The 19,445-nt window shown below is 38.2% G+C and overlaps 2 protein-coding genes across 2 annotated transcripts in view; one reads left to right on the forward strand and one right to left on the reverse strand.

Annotated features, from left to right (window-relative positions):
- The window catches only part of CMSS1 (cms1 ribosomal small subunit homolog), a 222,429-nt gene that overhangs the window by 56,549 nt on the left and 146,435 nt on the right, over nucleotides 1–19,445 (forward strand). The window lies entirely within an intron of this gene.
- FILIP1L (filamin A interacting protein 1 like) overlaps nucleotides 1–19,445 on the reverse strand; it is a 62,881-nt gene that overhangs the window by 38,320 nt on the left and 5,116 nt on the right. Inside the window, exon 3 of the mRNA XM_066340916.1 lies at nucleotides 15,015–15,193. Coding sequence (XP_066197013.1) covers nucleotides 15,015–15,193 — 179 coding nt within the window. The remainder of the gene's footprint in view (nucleotides 1–15,014; nucleotides 15,194–19,445) is intronic.

The raw sequence follows: 19,445 nt of genomic DNA on the forward strand, positions 1-19,445 counted from the left end.
CTAGTAAGGACTGTCACAAATTCCACCATACATGGCATATCTGCTTATCACATTCCATGTGGTCCAAACTCAGAATGCAAAACGCAATTTAGTGGACTTGTATGAAATATATAATTTTCAGAATTTCTGTGATTTTGCTGTTTGCCTTTTTTTTTTGCTCCCCAAATTTGATGAATTCATTTTCTTTTAAGGAGTTGTTTCCTTCAAAGTGAAATGTGAGGTCTAGATGTGTAGACAGAGGTAGAATGGTAAGAAATCTGAATAGGCAGAAGCTGTAGATGTGAAACAGATAAGCTGGGTCAGAGGCATTGGTTAATACCTGCACATGAGGGAGAAGTACCAGAAGCTGCTGCAAGTGATTGTGGTATAAATAAAGAGCCCAGTACAGATTTATCCTTCAAACTGCTTGATCAAAGAGACATTATGGAAAGGAGTAGTGACCTAGCTACATTATCTACAGGTCATCACTACTGGAGTGGGATTTTAGTGTGTGTAGATGTCTGTCTTTAGTCATTTGAGTGGAGCTATATTTCCATGGACAACACTGGGATCTTGGGCACCAGCCCCACAGTGGAGGCATCTTTACCAAGTCCCCCACTTGAGATCTATAGGCTGAACCCTGCCTTTAATGCCAAACATTAAACAGAGTTCATCTTTCTGTTTCTGAACATAATGTACAGCTATACTCAAAAGCAGAGGAGGGACATGAACAGTAGGAGGACAGAACTTGCTCCATGTTAGGCTTACTAGAAGGTGCTGTGATATACCTGTCAAGAAATCATCTCATGTAGGAATGGAGAAACAGTAACATAATCTGAATAGGAAGAGAAGGCTGGGATTCTTTTTGAGCTGCAATCAAAACTCCGTGTTTTACCATAATGACTGCAAAACTGTGTACCCTTTATAGAGCTGATGACAAGAACAGAAAAGGAAATTGAATTGAATGATTTTAATACTAAGGACTGAAGTATCTGAGAACAGATGGATCAAATAAAATAAACATTAAAAAAAACCCACAAACCAAGGCATGAAACTTGCATCTGAATGTCTGCTTAGTGTATACCTTATGAAGTATTTACAAATTCCTCTAACATGGTTGTTTGTACTCTCTTGTTTTATGTATTTCTTCTGAATGCAATGACAGTGAGTAAGGCTTGGCACCTGTAATGATTTAGAGCGTCATCATTCCATTTTATGCAGGAAAGCGAGGAGTTTGTGTGAAATAAGGAGGGGCTTCTTGGGTATTATACAGCAAATCAGCTATTTCTTTCCCACTGCAATTATAACAGCTGAACAAACAAAATAACATGAGAAGTTTCTTAAATAATTAAGGTAGACATCTGGATGCTACAAGGAAGCAGAATGGTGTTCAAATTGTTCTGCATTCCTGGTCTTAGTGTCATCTTGTGTTGGGATCTAAGTATTCTTCTGTCCTAATTCTTGAAGATATTTCAGTGACTTAGATATTTATCATATAGATTTTTGTCTAATTGCTATTTTATTTGTGTGCATTCATTTGAAGAGGACTTGTGATAGGTTCTCTCTAGCATTTTTTGAGATAAATGTAATTGAAGATATTTTTAGCATTTTTCTTTTAAAAACAAACAGCCTCTCCCTTTCTTCTTAGAGGTAGGAGAGCTCTGCTTTATTTTGAATAATTTTTAAAAGCCTAACTGTTCCCTTAAGTTCAGCATCTTTATTCCTCTCCCTATTATTTTTATGAATTGTTGCATGCCTTATTTCATTGGGAAGTCTGGCTGTGGCTCTCTAGGAGAATGAAGGCTGCATGCCTGAGCTCTTTTCAAACTATGACGCCACATGCTAGTACTTACTTCTTTAAAATTTTACTAAGTATTTCATTATAGATATTTTCAAGAGACTTATGCATGGATTTCCATGATCTCATTCTTTGATTTTTAGAAACAAAAGGAGGAAGAAGTGAAAGTTGTGATATTCTACAGCTATCCAAATATTCAACTTTTGCAATGGCAAATCAAACTTCTGATAGTGCTTCTTTGTTTGGGTGCAGTGAGGATAGGTAGCTGTTTGTAAAAACAGCAGTGTTTGCTGTGGAAAAAGCTGGCTCTTTGTATTGTGAAATGAAATGAGTTATGGAAGTTTGATTCATGACTGGATTTGTTTTATTGGCCAATAATGTGCAAGCTACCAGGCTTTCCACACCCTTGGGAGGAACACGAAGGTTTTCTGCAACATACTCTTATCGAGGTCAAACTACACTCTTGCTTGGACACTTAAAAGATAACCTGTTTTCAAGAGTCCAGTAGATACTGAGTAATTCAGAAGATTCTTGCATTTTAGTTGAAGTTAGCTTATGGATGAAGAAATGGGATGATGATGGATTGGCACATAGGCTAAGAAACTCAGTTAAAATTGGCCTTTGTAAATATCTGTTTCAAATAATTATATGTAAATAGTCAAACCCTCAAGGGCTTTTTTATGCACATTAAAGAGAAACATGTCCATGCTGGGAGAGGGGTAAATTAACTGCTCCAAGCTCAGTCAGTCTTGGTTCTGTTCAGATGCCAGGATTAACAGGACAGAGCAGCAAAGCATTACTTGAGGACAGGTCGGGAGGAAGAGCAGACTTGGCACATCATTCTGCTTTTCCCTCAACTGGCTTGAGATTTTTTGTGTTCACCAGTTACATGCCTGTTCTCCTCTTTACTAATGTTTATCTTCTTGTTAAAAACTGGTGCTGCCTCCCATTTCTCTGTCAGCTTTAAGGACCCACCAGCTAATAGTTCATCAGTTTTTAATACAAGTTCTCTTAAAATACTTAAATACCATTTAGGCCTTGTTATTGCTAGTAAACTTGTTGCTTTGTGTTGTACAAATTTGATTTAAAGCTTTTTCTACTTGCAGTTTGGATTCAGATGGCTTCAAAGACTCTTTCTCCATAAAGAGTCTAATGTGGAAACCTTGACTTCCAAAACATTGGAATCCAATGCTGTCAGTCAGGGACAAATACAAATAAAAGAGAGATTGTGACAAATGAAGCAAATTAATTTTGTGTTTTATTGTTCAGAGGAGAAAGGTCTCCAAATTCTGATTTCAGGCCTTGTCATTATTTTTGATTGATGATCAGTAGTCTAGCATTTATATGATTATCTGTTTGTACATGTGCTTCAACTCACAGAAGGTTTGAACATGCTTTTACACAGTAAAATACATTTCTCTTATTTGGCTCCACTTTTCTGCTTTCCTTGTTTTGTTGCAGCTGTACAGCTCCTACATCAGCATAATGTGTTCTCTAATTTTGATTTAAATACTTATCAATAGTATAATCATATTTCTCTAGATGTTCTTCTCACATAGTTCAGAAGTATAAAACCACATTCTATCCATGGCCACATTTACAACTGGACTAATTTTTATGTTGGATTCTTGAAATTGCAAAGGAGCCCTTGCGCCCTTGTTCTTTGACTGTTTGGTTTGTTGTTGGGTTGTTCGGGGTTTTTTTGAATTATGCTTGTTTGAAATGCTCTTTGGTTAGACAGAGTTTTGCTATTTCCTGTCAAACTTCATTAGCTACTTAAATGCTTTATTTCCAAGAATACAGAGTTTTAATGATTGCATCTCTAATTGGTGTGTTATCCTGAACTGTGTTTGCATCTGCACCTGCCAACTTTCTGTTAAGTTTAAATGGTCTTAATCTCAATTTTAAGCTTAAATACCAGATATTTAAGCCATTTTTGTTTTATTTTAGATAAAGTTGTGCGTCCCATTCCAAAAGGCTTCCACAGTCTAATAAAACTGAATTCTTTCTCTCAGCATAATTTTCTCAACTACTTTATGAAATATGACTGTAATGCCAGAACCTGTGCTTTGGTAGTAGAACTATTTTAAAGATGTAGCCTTGGAGACAGTCTTGTCAGGTGGCTAAAAAGGTAGTTTTTTTCTCCAAGCACATTGAAAATTCTTTTATAGGTTGTTATTTTTATCATGAACAGCTCCTTCTCTTTTCTCCAAGAAATTCTCTGGATATCTGCTATGTATCATAAAACCAGCTGTCTTTGCATTTAGTGATCAGAATACCCAAGGGCAAGGTCGTGTGTACTGCTTTGAGACTCAGATCTTTGCGTATGTAACTGTTAAACGACAGACTTTAGTGAAATGCTGGCAGTGAAATCTGATATTAATGGAATTAGCTGAATTTTAAGATTGGTTGCAGACAAGGAATTTTGATCAAACCTATCTTAAAATTCGATAATCCCTATAAGCATATGTGGAAAACAGGCTGATTCATGTAAAATAAATGTTTTATGTTGTGCAATTAGTAAAAGCTCTATTTGGAATGCCTTCTTTTCTTTCTTTGTACTGGAATGCCTGCTTTTCTTTGCATCTGAAGTTAATACAGAGCTAAGGAAAATGGGAGTTCACAGAAATCAGGATCTTGAATCTGTAAGAATGTTCCTTTGATAAAACTATTGAGCTACACATTATGCTGTTGGATATTTGCTCTTTCAAGAAATGACACATCCCAAAGTGGTATTGCAAACCTCCTTACTCTCTGGTGAAACTGAGGGCTTAGGAAGCTAAATCAGCTCAGCATTTGTGCCCTTCTGTAGGTTCAGCTCTGTATATTTCAATCATCCTTTATTTCTAGGCCAAATGCTACACTCAGGGAGAGCTAAAGCACATACAGATGATCACAGCAATTTTCACTGTCTTTTCAGGAGAACTGAACTGTGTAAACTCAGAGTTTACTCACAGCTTCTTCATTCAGAGCTAGTGTTGGCTGCTTCATTGTGTTCAGAGACCACGAGAAAACTGGGTTCTGGACCAAAGGCAATCTATATAGGGTTGATATTTCAATGAGAGTTGTGGATGGCTAGCAATTACTAACATGGATTTATGGATGTGGTGCTGTATTACAGTGGTGAAGCTTTGATGAGCTTTGATAAGCATGCTTACAAGGTCCTTGGAGTTTTAACAGAGTGATTTTCATTAACTTAATTTATAACCTATAGTTTTTATTGGCTATACTTAAATCTAGCCTATAAGGATTTTGGAGGTTTATAGCAAACTTAGAGATATAAAAAGTTAAGTAACTTTATCCACTGAATGTGTTTATCCAAATATGTTGTCAAACTTCTCAATTTCCCTTTTAGAAAGCCAATTAGGGACAGACTGACTCATTCTAATGTCTGACAGAAGACAAAGACATCCAGAGTTTAGCTGGCAAGACTGTTGAAAAAAAGGGAGAATTTTAGAATTTCAGGGAGTGGGTCTTGCTTCTCAGTTCCTCATTTGGATGCAAGATGAAATTTTGAAATGAGAAACATGTGCAATCTTGTCTAAACATTTAATAAATGATGTCCCAATTTCCTGATGACTTAAACACAGATTGTAGGATGTGAACATTCCTAAAAGTCATTTTAGTAGTAAGTTTATACATCAGAATAAAGTTGGCAGTGCTCAGAATTTCTTGATAACCCTGATATTTTTAGCAAACAAATCAGAGTGAAGGAAGAGGAGGGTGCACGGGCTCCATTTTTGCTAGGTTTTATTTCCTTTTCTGCAAGGTTCTCTGATTTTGTTCAGACTATGAGGAGGGAGGAGGCTAGCATCATGTGTGCAAGTGAGATGGTAACAATTACGGTTTACTGAAATGAAAGGGTAGTTTAAGAAAAACAGGGTTTAGTACCTGTTAGTACCTGCTAATGTCTGTGGGGCATGTGTCTTTCCCCGGTGACTTGAAGATGCTGTGAATCAAAGTGCTGAGGCTAAGGAATTTCCCATTTGCATATAAAAGCCAATGGCCTTGACTGCTTTTAAAAGTGAAGAGCTCTATTTTAAGTTGCAGGTTTTTAATCAGCTCATATAATTTTAAGCAAAATGTGTGACTTGGGAGGTATTGGCGAGAAAGTAAACAACACAAAGAGCAGATTTAGTGATGTGCTTTTGCAGTGCCTTAAGTTCGATGCTTCAGCTTCCACTGCTGAAGATGCTCAGTGGATCTTGGTCAGAGAAAAAGAGCAGACCTGTGCAAGGTATATCTCATGAAGCTCATGTACACATTTGAAAACAACCATGTTTCTGGATTCAGTGAGTTTTCCCTTCTCCAACACAAAGGCAGAGTCTGGAGAAGGTATCTGATGCTGGGCCAAATCTGGCAGACATTAATCAGTTAACCAAGTAATTTCAGTGTTATTGTCCCTTTTGGCTTTTTATCTCCTATTTTGGGAAGGGGAGAGGAATAAAAGTTTTCTATGCAGAATACTTGCCCTGACATCTCTCAGTACTCATCAGGACAGTTTGGTTTGAGTTTTTTATCTGCTTGTTGCTGTTGTTGATGATCAAGTTATGGTTCAAGGGTCTTTAGTGCTGGAGCCTTCCCTTGCTGAATGTCTGTACGAGATTCAGCTTTTACCGACCATCATAAACTTTTCTGTGGGAGCATGAAGGGACTGGTTAATTCTCTTCCTGCTCAGTCTTTGGAGTTCCTTCAAGTTGTGCCTCACAAAGGCCATTGTGTCAGATTTTATCCCAAGGGGTGTGTAGCTGAGACCTACCACAGGAGAGGAATGAGCAGTTCTCCATTTGGAATCATCCTGAAGCAGATCTTACTGCAGCCCATTCAAACTCTCCTCCTAGGGTTTTATCTTCTATGGATCTCTGTGTTGCCAAAATGGGTGTGTTAGAGTTCTTTTTCAGTCCTAGCCAAGTATTTAGAATCTTTCAGTAGAGGAAGTACTGTACTGAGCTGTTAAAGAGAATTAATTATTGAATGAATAGAAAAATGTCATTATGTTTATGACAATGCAACTTCTATAGAACATTTCTAGGGAGATTAGGACTTCTTTCTATTTTGGACATCTGAAATGAGAAGTAAAACTGTCAACACTGCATTTGGAGAACAGCTCTCTTGCAAGGGAGAGGCTAGATAGTCCAGGTTTTCTTGTATCTACTCCTATTTGCTGCTCTGAGCCATCCATCTGACCTGTGCCTCCTTATTACACACACTGAAACATACACAAGTCTGAATCACAAATTCTAAAAACCAGAGTTCATTATATGTCATTCTCAAACTTTTAGATAATTTCTGTGGCTTTTTTCCAATCTTCTTAGTAGAAAGATACAGATATTGAACATAGTTTTTCAATGCATTCACACTCTTGATCTTCAGAATTAAATAGGTTGTGTTGCCTTGTCCCAATGCATGGTATTTTTCTGAAAGGCTCTAAAATGGGCATTTCAGGCTCAAGAAACAAAGTAATGTATGTACATGAAAATCAAAATTGCCATGTGAGATTTTGGTCTTTATTTTTAGCAATTTTTTCGAGTAGTCACTGTTCTTAACAGATCTAGTGCTTTTGATCTTTTTATTTATTCTCTGAAATTACTGTCTCGGCACAAAGTCTGAGGCTGAGACATTTTTCTTAAATTGCTGCCGTCTCCCATGCATGGTTCTCTCATATGTGTGTATATAGTACTCAGAGGTTTTCTAGTTGGGCATAAATGCATTGAAGCTCACAGCATGCCATGGGAAACTTGGTTGAGTTTAGATCACAAGTCTTGGTAACTGATGTGTGACTTGCATTCTAAGTTCTCATGGCCATTTTTCCTGCCTGTTTTTAAGATATGAAACTAATTATAGCACATGTAAGTCACTTAAATTTTCCTGCCACAGAAAAGATCTTAACTTCATTGAGATTTCTCCTCCTCCACATTCAAACAGGAGTACATTTTTTCCCATAGCAATGACTTTTTTTGGAAAATTATGAGCGTGTCGAGTTTTCTATCTTGGAGAACGATTTAGGGATTTGTTTGTCTGTCTGGTGCTGTGCGTTTGCTTTTCAAAGTTACAGTTACAAAATTCAGTGCCAGTTTCTCCCTCTATCACAGTCCCACCCTGCAATGAATCAGAAATGCACCCTGTCTTTTTTTGGTCACAGGTCTTGGTACAGTCATCTGCTTCTATTGTTGCTTACGATTAGGCTTGTCATGCTGTGCCACTCACCGAGTGGTGCACTCAGTCTTATTTGGAAATGTAAATTGGTGACTGGAGCGAGTCCCTATTGCTGAGAGCAGTGCCTCTTCATGAGCATATTTGGCCTGTGCTTCATCGCCCATGGTGGTCACTGCTTAGGTGTTGATTTACAAGGGCCATAAATATGCTGAGACTTGCCAGCTTAGAAAGGTCATCCTTCCCTTTGAGTTCTGACAGGAGGGTTAAGAGTGCTGACCAGGGGCACTACCCTGGTGGTAAAGGGTGGCTTTGCACAGTTGTCCTTTTCAGAATTTATGTCCTTTTGCAGGGAGGGCAATGAGCATCTCTTTTCCTGCCCAAGAGGCTACAGCGTAGCAGTGTAGGAGAATGTACTTTGGCTAAGGTTGTTCATTGTGCCCTGTCCATCCTCCAAGTGTGCAATGATATTATTGGTTGCTAAGAGTGATAATATGCCTGAAACAGTGAACTGACATGTTGCATGCCCAGAATCAAAAGAAATTTTAATATGTCTATTTTTCTGTATCATTCAACAAATGTCAGTGGAGTTGCGTGAGAAATGTGTCATTTAGGTCTCACACCTCCTTGCTAATGACAGTAGGTGGAATAATTTTGAATTGCACCATCAATCTAGAAAGAATTTCTCAGTTACGTTAATACTGAGCCCTCTTTCTGTTTGCATTTGTTCTTGCATTGAAAAAACAGAATGTGACTTTGTTTAACAGTTTTGGAATCTTAACCCTGAATTCTATTTGCTTTAAGATAAAGTATTTTTGTCTTCCGTCATGCACAAAGGCTGTTGTAAGCATCTTCAAATCCTTGAATTGTGACAAAGATTTGGTTTCACAACATCTGTTGAAAGTTATGTAGTGCAACAGTACATAGTTTTCCGCATACGAGCATGAGGTAATTAATCTGTGTACATCACTTCCTCGAGTCTCTCTTCGTGCCTCAGTGTGTTATTAGTGAGCCTGTCCCATTGGAGTGTAATACAGAATAAGAATGCTAATGTTGTGCTTGTGGTGGGTCTTTCTCATTCACCTACAGAACACAAGATACCCATGAAAAAGGTCAAATGTACACAGATCTGGCATCCGTTTCACAGCTTGCAATACATAGTCTCCAGCATATGTAATACATATAACTCATTGCCAGAAAGCTAAAAGGAAATGATTGCATTTGAGTACAATGCAATCTACAACAATAGTTCAGTTTGCATGAAATTAAAAACCGCTGGTAACACGTGTAGAATAAATAAGTTGACAGTGTTTATTTTTGCTGCAGCTCTCTGTAGAGATAAGGTCCTACTTCTTATAATATATCATTGGCTTCATTAAGAAATATAGCAAATATTAATTATACCCAGTCTTCCAGAATATTGAATTTTCCAGAGTTGGACATGCAAAATATCATTATTCTGATGTGTTTGAATTAAAGTATAGCAATGTTATGGTGGCAACTAATACACTTCACCTTTTAGATATAATGATTCCTTCTTTCCTTGATACCCTGTCCAGCACTTTTTCAGCACTGTTTACTTGATCTACTGTGGGTAGCAATTACTCTCATCTGACACTTCAAAATAAACCCCAAACTCTTTGCCTGGAGCTCTCAGTTTCATGAAATTACCTTTCTTACCAACTCAAACTCTGAGCCGTCTTGTAATATCATTTAATTTTGGTACAGTTAGTGTGATGTTTAGTCCATGTGAGTGCATAACATTGCATTAGAGCGTAAGAGTGTACTGTGAATGTACACAAGAGAAAAAACGCAGCCTTAATTCGGCATTGAGTGTGCATCCAAGGAAGATACAGAGAAGGCTGAAATAGCTAATGTGGAAATGATCAAGAATATTTTTTAAGTGAGGGCCTAGAAAATGATTTAATTATTTGGAAGTACAGAAAGATGTTTGGCTTATTTAGGTGTGCGTTCAGCTTGTTTGTTCCTTTGTTTTTTAATATTTATTTTTCTTGGACTTGCTATGAACAAGAATTTGTGAGACTTAAATGTAGGAAGGCTCAGGTAAAAAGCATCTAGGTACAACAGGCTGAGTGACAAGCAGTTACCCCAGTTTTAAGAATGGAGGTATTAGAGAACTGTAAGGATGAAGCCAGGGAATAAAAGACTGGTTCCCTTCTGTTCTCATGGAGTTGGGAATGATGACAGGCTGCTCGTATGGTGAGATTTGTTGTTTTGGTGATGGCTGGAGTACACTTGGAGTCATCATCATAGAGATGATGCCTGACTTTCAGTTTCTGTGAGGAGAAGCACAGGGAGTAAATGGATGTAGAAAAGACATAAAGAGTAAGACCTATGGAGTGCTGTGAACAGAGCAGAGGTGGACAATGGTAAGTTTCCAACTCAGAGTACACTGTGAATACTCAGAGAAATAAGCTCCAGCTGGAGTCACAAGTGTGTGGGTAAAAACGGCAAGGAAGCGCTTGCTGAAAGCTCCTTTGTGCCCAAGACGGCCAAATGATCAGAGAAAGTGAAGATGGATTAAGTTAGGCCTTTGCCAGAAGAGATGTTTATTAAGCTTTTATTGAGAGCAATTTTGTTGAACGTGATGCAGAAGCCAGACCAGAATGATGCCTACGATGAAACTGAGGGAATGGGTCTTTTGGTGAAGATGCCTGAGTTTGCATCAGGAGCCCAGGCAGCCAGCACAATCACTGGCATTGGAGATCTTCAGTAGTCAGTGGGACAAGGATCTGAGCAACCTGCTTTGACTGTGAACTTAACCCTGCACTCAGCAGGTTGTGCTGGAGACCTCCAGAGACCACTTCCAAGCTGTATCAATCAACAGGTTGTTGTCTTAAATGACTGACATCGAGGGTGGCAGCAGGTGGAGTAAAAAGCAGTGTTTGGTGGTGTTTTGTTAGATGAGAAAGACTACACATGTGAGACTTCTGCAGATTAGGTTTCATAGAAAAAGGTCCTTTCGTTAGTAGATGATCCTTAACCTGAGGGTCTTATTAATTCCTTCTATATCAAACTGCAGTTTTGTGCTAAAATTTGAATTCTGTGAGAAAAATTTATCATAACTGCCTTTAAAAATGTATCTGCATTGTTTATTAGCAAACTCCCTTTTTCCCCCTGTCCTACTGAATAACATTCACCTGTTAATGGGTGTATCTTTGTAATAAAACTTTACCCTGTGTATAGCTGAGGGTCTATATAGGATATAGAAAGTTTGAAGAAGGAGCACACCTATCCATTGGCACATTTCTTGCTTTCATCCAGTTTAACCCGCAGGTACCTGTGATTGATTTATTTTCCTCATACCTTCATTTCTTTTCAGTAAATGGAAAATGAGGAATAGCTGTGCTTAGATAATATTTAAAGCTTCTTGAGATATGCAGTGCAAAAGGACTGTGTAAGTGCTGAATATGTTAGTGTTTTGTTCTTTTGTGTTTTTTGTTTGGTTGTTGTTTTAGTTTTTAGGGTTTTTTTTTTTTTTTTTTTTTTGTGGGGTGGAGAGTACTATGTAAATGCATAAATACTTGTATACATATGGCATGTGTTTTCAAACTGGAAACATGCATATCTGGAAAACCTTCTAGTTTCATATTTTACTCTTGTAAAATGTTTTCTAAAACAGCAGCTTTTATTATTTAACTGTGCTGCAAAAATTTGGAATGCGGGTAAGTGACTTTGGACAAATGCATGCATCCTCAGGGGAGATAACAATGGACTCATTAGAATCTAAAGTATTCTTTGTAGTCCTTAATTCTGCTCTCCATCTTCCAACCCCATGAAACACAAGAGCTTCTAAACAAGGCCGGTAGCTTTTATGGTGTGATTCTTCAGGTGCACCTAGTCGTCTGTGTATCCAGCTCTGGAACCTACCATTCTTTACATTCCTCTGAACTTCAGTGCTGCTGTTTCTTTAAGCTCCAACAATACAACAAATTTTTCTCTTCTGGACTCTAGTTGTCTTAGTTTGCTACACTACCATTTTTGTCTTGGTGTTCTTGTCTGGTCTGCACACACACATGGAGAATCTTTGATGTTGAAGTGCAGGAAAGACCTAACTAGTTGTCCATTGGCCTATTTTTCTCCACAGAAGTTCTACTCATATGCTAGGGGTTTCTCAGGCTTGTGGCTTGTTTGTGGCTGCATGCTTTAAAAGTGTGACTAAAGATGAATCAATACAGTGACAGTAGCATAGTTTTATTCTTTGTTTGCTGCTAAATATCTGTTGTAAGGAATGAGACTGTTCAGTTTGAAGATCAGTCTTTGTCTCTGAACCTACAGCAAGACTATGGAGGATTAGTTCTTGGCTGGCAACAAGAAAAAGGCTTAAAATGCCTAAAGAGTTAACACTGAATGTTAATCTGGTTCTCATATCTAGGTGGTTTTCACTCTGAGCTTAACCTCTCAAATCTAACAATGTACAATTGCTGAGGACAGTCTTGTTGCCTTACTGTAAAGTCAAATGGTTAAGGTGAAGAACTCACATGAGTCATTGAAGACTTTTATATTTTGCACAATCCAAACATTAACTCTTTCAATGAGAGATGTCATTGATGAAGGGCATAAGGCAGTATAAAGGCCATAGAGATGAAGGATTGTCTAGTTTATGTGAAACATGATCATCTGATAAATTCATCACTAAAATTTTAATTTAAAAATTCTTCAGTTCCAGTTCCGTTTTTCCTGAGGCAAGAGAGAGGAAGTGCTTTCTTTCTGCACTTTTCTATTTATTTGAAAATATATCCAGAACAGTTTGTAGGACTTGGATCTAACTAATAATTTCTTTATTCTTGTCATAAGACGGAATTTTCAGAATCTCAGCATCACTTTCTCATAACATCTATTTTTTTTCCCCCTTTTGATCACATAGTCACATATTATTCATGTACCTTCTTTGGCTACTATACATTGTATAGCCTCCAAGGATATCTTTAGCATATACTGTAGTCTTGCTCTTTGATAAAAGCAAGGCAAGTCTTTGGCTAATTGAAGTCAGGGATTTTGCTTTGAACCTGAAATTCTGTTTGGAATGCTATATATCCATCATATAGAAGAGGATATTGCTTCCGGCTAAAAAAAAAAGTAAGTTCATTGGTGAATACCTCCTGCCTTTTTTTTTTTTTTTTTTTTTAACTTGTATTGAGGGTAAAAATTCATATCATTGCTTCACATGTGAAACTTTTTATAGAGTTCTATTTGTTCTTAATCCAAATGCAAAATTTGCATTGTAAATTGAGAAAATATAAATTTTGGTAAGAATTTTGAAGTGGAAGGAAAAGTCACTGCCATATCAGGCAGGCTCATGTAGGAAGAGCTGTGTGTTAACTTGGTGAGTGGTGTTTTGGTTGTGGGTTTTTTAATTGGGTTTTTCTTTTTTTTTTCTTTCTGTTATGGCAAGCAACTATATGGAGATCTTGATGGTGACATTACTTGGCAAACCATTTGGAATCAGCTCAGCTAGTGACATCACACCCCCTTAAGGTTTTCCACATAAAATACATCGTCAAAATAAAAAAAAATCAAAATTGAGACTTAATCTGAAATCTATTATTGTATCCTCTAAGGGCTATTTAAACACCTTAGCATTCCCCCTCTTCCCACCATTTTCCAGGCAGCCTGACTAAAAGTAGCAGACAACAGTGGTAAATGCTTTACTGTCTTCTTGGGAATGGGAACAGAGGGGGGGCAGAGGGGGAGGGATAGAGGGATATCGAGGAGGGAAGAGTGTTTTAATCTCATGTCTATCCTGTTTAAAAAAAATAAAAATTACTCCACGGCTTAGTCTTTTCCTCTGTGCAGCTCTTCAGAGTGTGAGCACATTTTGATGTAACATTTTGCCACTCTTTGCAAGTGTTGTTGACTAGCTCTGCCTCTATGAGATGAATATCTCAGACTTCGAGGAGAAGACAGCAGAGATGAAAACTTCCCTTGATCTCAGGGTTTGGTTCCTGATGATGATGATTCCCAAGAACATTTCCTAGTAGGTGCTTTTCTCTGTGTGCCTATGCTTGCAAGCATCCATACACATTTTTCTGAGAAGCAAAGCATTTTCTTCTGCAGCCTCTGTAGCTGGGAGCCGTAAATCCGGCTGTGCTGCCTTTGGTGGGTGTGCAGGAGAGAGGTGCAGCACAGGAGGTGAATGCTGCCAGAATACCTAGGACATGATGTTACACAGGCCAAGCAAAAGAAGAATTATCTGTGCATAATGTGAGTTTGGAATGGGCTTGACGTTCTCACACCCAGAGATTTCCATCTGTTCCTAAGCGAAAGGAAACTGAGACGATATTCTCCTATCTTCTGGGCTAGCTATACAGGGAATAGGAAATAATCTTTGATATTTTTTTTCCTTAGGATGTGTTCAGTTTTATTGCAGATTCAGAAAAGTCACAGTATAAGGTGGTTTCTTTTAAAGATAATAAATGTTATTAAATTCTTCTTAATTCTTCTGAGAATTGGCATTGAAACTGTAACACTGTACTTAAACAAGCTGTGGCACTTCTAGGTTATTCTTTAAAAATAAAGCTGTTTTTATGGATTTTATGCCAACCCTGATATGAAAGCTTTTTCATTCTTACTTTCAAAGCTTTCTGGAAATTATCCTCTGCCTTTGCTTTCTCTCTATGTATTTCTATGTTTTGTCCAAATATCTGCTTTTCCTCATGGCTTTTTCTTCTGCCATTAAAGGCTGCTTGCCTGATGACATGTTCTGTTTTCTTCTGTACTGTAGTGTGTACCAAGCTTCTAAAATATACTGAAAGGTTCACCTGCTTCTGTTGGTTATAACATCATACATCTGCATGTATTCTTTGCAGTGTAACATCCTTGGCATCCTGCAACAGTGCTGAAGAATCTGCCAACCATTTGACTTACCTTACTGGCTGATGGAGATGTAGACATTATTGTTTCTCACAAGTCATTAGTTATGTTTTCACAGTTGAACTCTCAAAATACAGTTTCACAAATACGTGTGATTTTTAGCAGATACAAAATAAGAAAGCAGAGAGATCCTTAGATCTAATGTTAAATTGTACATACTTCTTAGTAGTATGGTAAGAGGTAACCTTACCTTTCACATTCTTGTTCCAGCAAGTTTGTAAACTCATCACTTTTTTCCATGTATTTGCTGTGCTTCCTCTTCTCTTCCTGTAGTTCATACAGTGTCTGTCTGTGTGCTTTTTCGACCATTAGAAGTTGTTCCAGCATTCTTCTGTGAACTTCTTTCTGTTTCTCTACAAGTTTATCAAGCTGAAAAAAAAAAAAAAAAAAGGAAAGACTCCTGAAATATTTTGAAACTTTTGCTTTCTTGGGCTTTCATTACTAAAAGAATTTTAAGAGCAGCTTAATAATAATAATAATAAACTTAGTAGCGAGGTCATCTGGTATCAGTTTAATTCTCTCAATCTAATCCAAATAAATTAGAAAAATAAGGTACTGTTTTTCAGGACCCTCTCTCAGGAGGACACTCCTAAGAGGACCCTCTTCCTTTCCTCCTCCTGCCATGAGTGATCCTCAGCATTTTTTACCTAATTAGCAGTTACTATTGTCAGTTGTGCTTTTCTCATTGATCACTGGGGTAGAGAACCAGATGGCTTGGCAGAAGAAGCATTGTCCAATGTTTCACACTGTGAATGACTGACTAGAAATAGCTGCCTGGCTTATAGTTGCCTAGGAAATAAGAGCACTGAATTGTTTTTGTAAGGTAGAGGTAGATCAAAAAGCAGTTTTCTGGTTTCACAGTAAATGCATGGTTGTACCAAGAGGGTAAAACAATCCCGTCTCATGTGCTTACTCTGAGCATGGCTCTGGGTTTCTGGAATAAGTAAGTGCTGAATTTTTTAATAGTTAGAAGTATTTCTTTTTAATGGTGGCATTTCCTGTATATGTTCCTCAGATTGCGCATGAAGTTGAGGTCTTTGTCTTTCAGATGGCACCTTTCTAGCACAGTTTGAGCATAAAAGTCCCCTCCTTTCCTCAGGGATTTCTGCTTAACACCTGATTAAAGAATCATTAAGGTTGGAAAAGAACTCCAAGATCATTGAGTCAAATTTTTGACCAAACACCATCATGCCAACTAAACCATAGCACTGAGTGCCCTGCTCAGTCATTTCTTGAACACTTTCAGGGATGGTGACTCCATTGTGTCTCTGGGCAGCCCATTCCAATGCCTGACCACCCGTTCAATGAAGAATTTTCAATCTTTCTAAACATTGCTATATAGTGATATTTTAATAGAAATAATCTATTTTAACTTTTGGCAATAATTTTTAATTTTTCTAAACCACAGAATATTGGCATAACTGTTCACTCGAGGTATGCTGTTAAAATAACTCCACAAACTTAGAGAAAACTGTGATTCTGAGGATTCTGTTACAATTTTGAGTTCAGTATGTAACTGAGTTGTGGAAGTGTGTGTATGAAACCATGAGTGGTTTTCCTCCTTGGCCATTACTGATATGGCTGAAGTTTCAGGGAGGATCACTGGAGGCCATGGAAAGATCTGCGAAGAGTCTGTATTTATGAGCAAATCTGTTCCCTGCTTGGTCTCTTTTGGAGACTGCCTCCCTCATGAGGTCAACATAGGAATCCTTGTGACCTTCTTGGAAAAGAGAAATTCTGAGCTCATAGCCCAGTGCCTCCTTTTAACCGCAGTCTATTCTAGTAGGTCAATCTCACTGTAGTGTTTCACTCTATTAATAAGAAAGAATTCCCAAATGGGCAGTGTGGGAAGCAAAGCTGGTTCTGGTTCTCTGATGTTTCCCCCACAAGGAATTCTGTGTGCCACAAGAAACACTGGGGTTTCAGATTCTTAGGTCCATTGCTTGTTTTGGACAATTTAATTTCAGGGAATATGATTAATTATCTTTTCCTCATGTTTATTCACAGTTTGGCCAATAGAAATGGTGACAGGGAGAGCTGGAATGCCTAAACATGAGTTTATTGAATGAGTAAGGATATCATCACTTTCTGCTTAGGTTTCCAAGTCTCTTCCTGCTTATCTCAGTTTCTTTTAAAGCTATATATATTCTCTTATGTTCTTCCTAAATAATCGTTAACTTTTTGTTGACAATGCTATGAAGAAAAAGGAGCTATTGACAAGGCTTCTAAGATGGTTTGAGTCCAAAATACTCCAACAAAAATGTGAAACATTTTTAAAAGCTTCCTGCAATTTCTACTTATGGCATTAGAGAGTCTTTCCTGTTGTAACATAGCTGAGCTTGTTTCATGCATGATCAAGAACTATGAAGAAACCTTTGATTATTTCTTTTGGTGCTATTTTGTGGTGCTCTTACAACAGATCATTGAGGGTTTATTAATCTCATTCACTGATAATTTGTAGGCTTTACCCTGGCAAGGCTTTCTGGAATAATGATCTTGAAGCCGGACTTCCCCTGGAAAAACATTTCTTACCCAAACTCTTGCATGTGCAGTCTCTCTAAGCAAGAGTCACCTTATACAGGAGTCTTTTGGCTGTGCTTTCTATATCTTTTAAAGCAGTTGAAAACTGGACTGCCTTAAAAGGTCAGGTTGAGGAAAACTGTCCATTTTAATTTCTTCACACTCTCCCTTATTTTACCAGAAGTGGAAATTTTAAAAATTGAAATATTTTCAGAAATCTTACCAGAAAGATGTTTTATCAACCCTCCCCCGACCCTACCACCCAAGGTTTCAGAGGGGTTTTTGAAACAGGTATTACAGATGCATGAAGTGCCATCACCTAAGTTTCTAATGCTCTTCTTTTTATAGATGATGCTGTCAGGTAAATATACGTTATCAGAAAGCAATCTGGCTCCTGCTTTTGGCAAAGTTCTGATGCATTGCTGCTTGCAACTATGGCTCTGTTTTGCTTAAATTGATATGAACTGGCCATAAGCTTTCCACGAGTGCTTGCTGATCTCAGCCCTCAGTGTGAGGTCAGGCAGGCTGCATGGGTGGGGTTAAGAAAGTAAATGCATTTATATGGATTAGGCCACCACTTTGAAAGTAGGTGTAAATATCTGAGGGAATATATAAATTGCTGTCATAAGAAAGCACTGACATGTCTGGCTACAAGCTGATCATAAATTAGGTGATCCTGGTTCCCAACATGTAAATGCTTGATTGAGATGAGGGTTAGTTGTCAGCCAAGCAACCAAGTATAAAATAGCCCTGCTTCTTGCACTGTTTGGTGTAAAGGATGTGGGACCTGCCAGGAGGGTTTTATATGTTCTGTGTATTTTGTTTGCTCTAGAACACTTGTTGAATGACTACGAGAGGTTAATTCAAGCAGTAATCTAAGCAGCATGTATGCAAAAATAGAAGTTTTTAATTCCAGGGTTTTGTTTTGCAGCTTTCCGTACTTTGCACTTCACAGTAGTGCATTTGTCACTGTTGAGATTGCAACAGTTTGGATGACAAGCTGGTGTTTGGGGTGGGTAAGGTGTGTATTCAAGGCAGGGAGATGGAACAAAGAATTTTAAATGGGAAAAAGAAAAGTAGTATCTTGGAGAATCCTCCTCCATGAAAGAAAAAGAGAAAAGTGAATAAGCTGTTGTATTAAAGCAGTTTGCATGTTGCAGTTTCCTCCTGTTGCTGGGACTAGAAGATGCATTTCTGTTTCTTTTAAGCATGCTGTCAAATCACTTCTGCTGTGAGCATTTGGCTGTTGTGGCTAGGAACAAGGTGGAGGGTGTGAGCTCGGGAGGCAAGGGAAGAAGTGATGGGACTGTCTCCTGGTACAGGTGTGTCATAAAGGAGAGAATTGGAGAGACAGCAGTCCTACATCACAAATAATGCACACACTTGAGATCTGCATGTGAGATATGTACCAGGAATGGGCATTTGGCCTTGTGACACTTGTGTGTCCCTGTGCAGCACACCTTTCCCTCCCTGCACAACCACACAGAGCAGAGCCTGGGACTGGGTTGCTGCACTTCCATGTGGTGTGTTGAGAAAAGGATGTGTCCTTCTGCAAGATGAGGGCACCTCTCTGGGGAGCAATTTTGACTCTTGCATTTTCCCTGTGAGATCTTGTGGCTGACTCCCACGTCTCCAGCAGAGGAGAGAGAGAAGTCGTGTGAATCCTGGCTGGTGTGAGATCCTCACACAGAAGTGTCTCCAACAGCCCCGTGTTCCTCAGATTACTCTGGCCAAGTGCTACATCTACCCATGTAGAAATATCCATTGATATGCATGCACGCAAGTTTACTCAGCCTACACAGTTCTTAACTAAAAACCACAGCGGATTAATAAGCAGCAGTATAAATGTCTTCTGTTGAAAATTAAAATGATAAAATCTTAATTAAGTGATTTGTTGTTTTGTTCTTGCTAACCATATGGGCTTTTTGCTAGAATTAATACTTGAACATGCTGTACAATACAATGGAAAATCAGAGGCATAGCCTTACGTAACTGAATAGTTGAGCGAGCCAAAAATTCACACGAATTTAATAGTTTAACTACATTTTGCCACTAACTCTTGACTGAAGTCAAGCGAGGATGGTGTATCTCATATCCATTA

This window comes from Sylvia atricapilla, chromosome 2 (assembly GCF_009819655.1).
Source record: "Sylvia atricapilla isolate bSylAtr1 chromosome 2, bSylAtr1.pri, whole genome shotgun sequence".
Lineage (NCBI taxonomy): Eukaryota > Metazoa > Chordata > Aves > Passeriformes > Sylviidae > Sylvia > Sylvia atricapilla.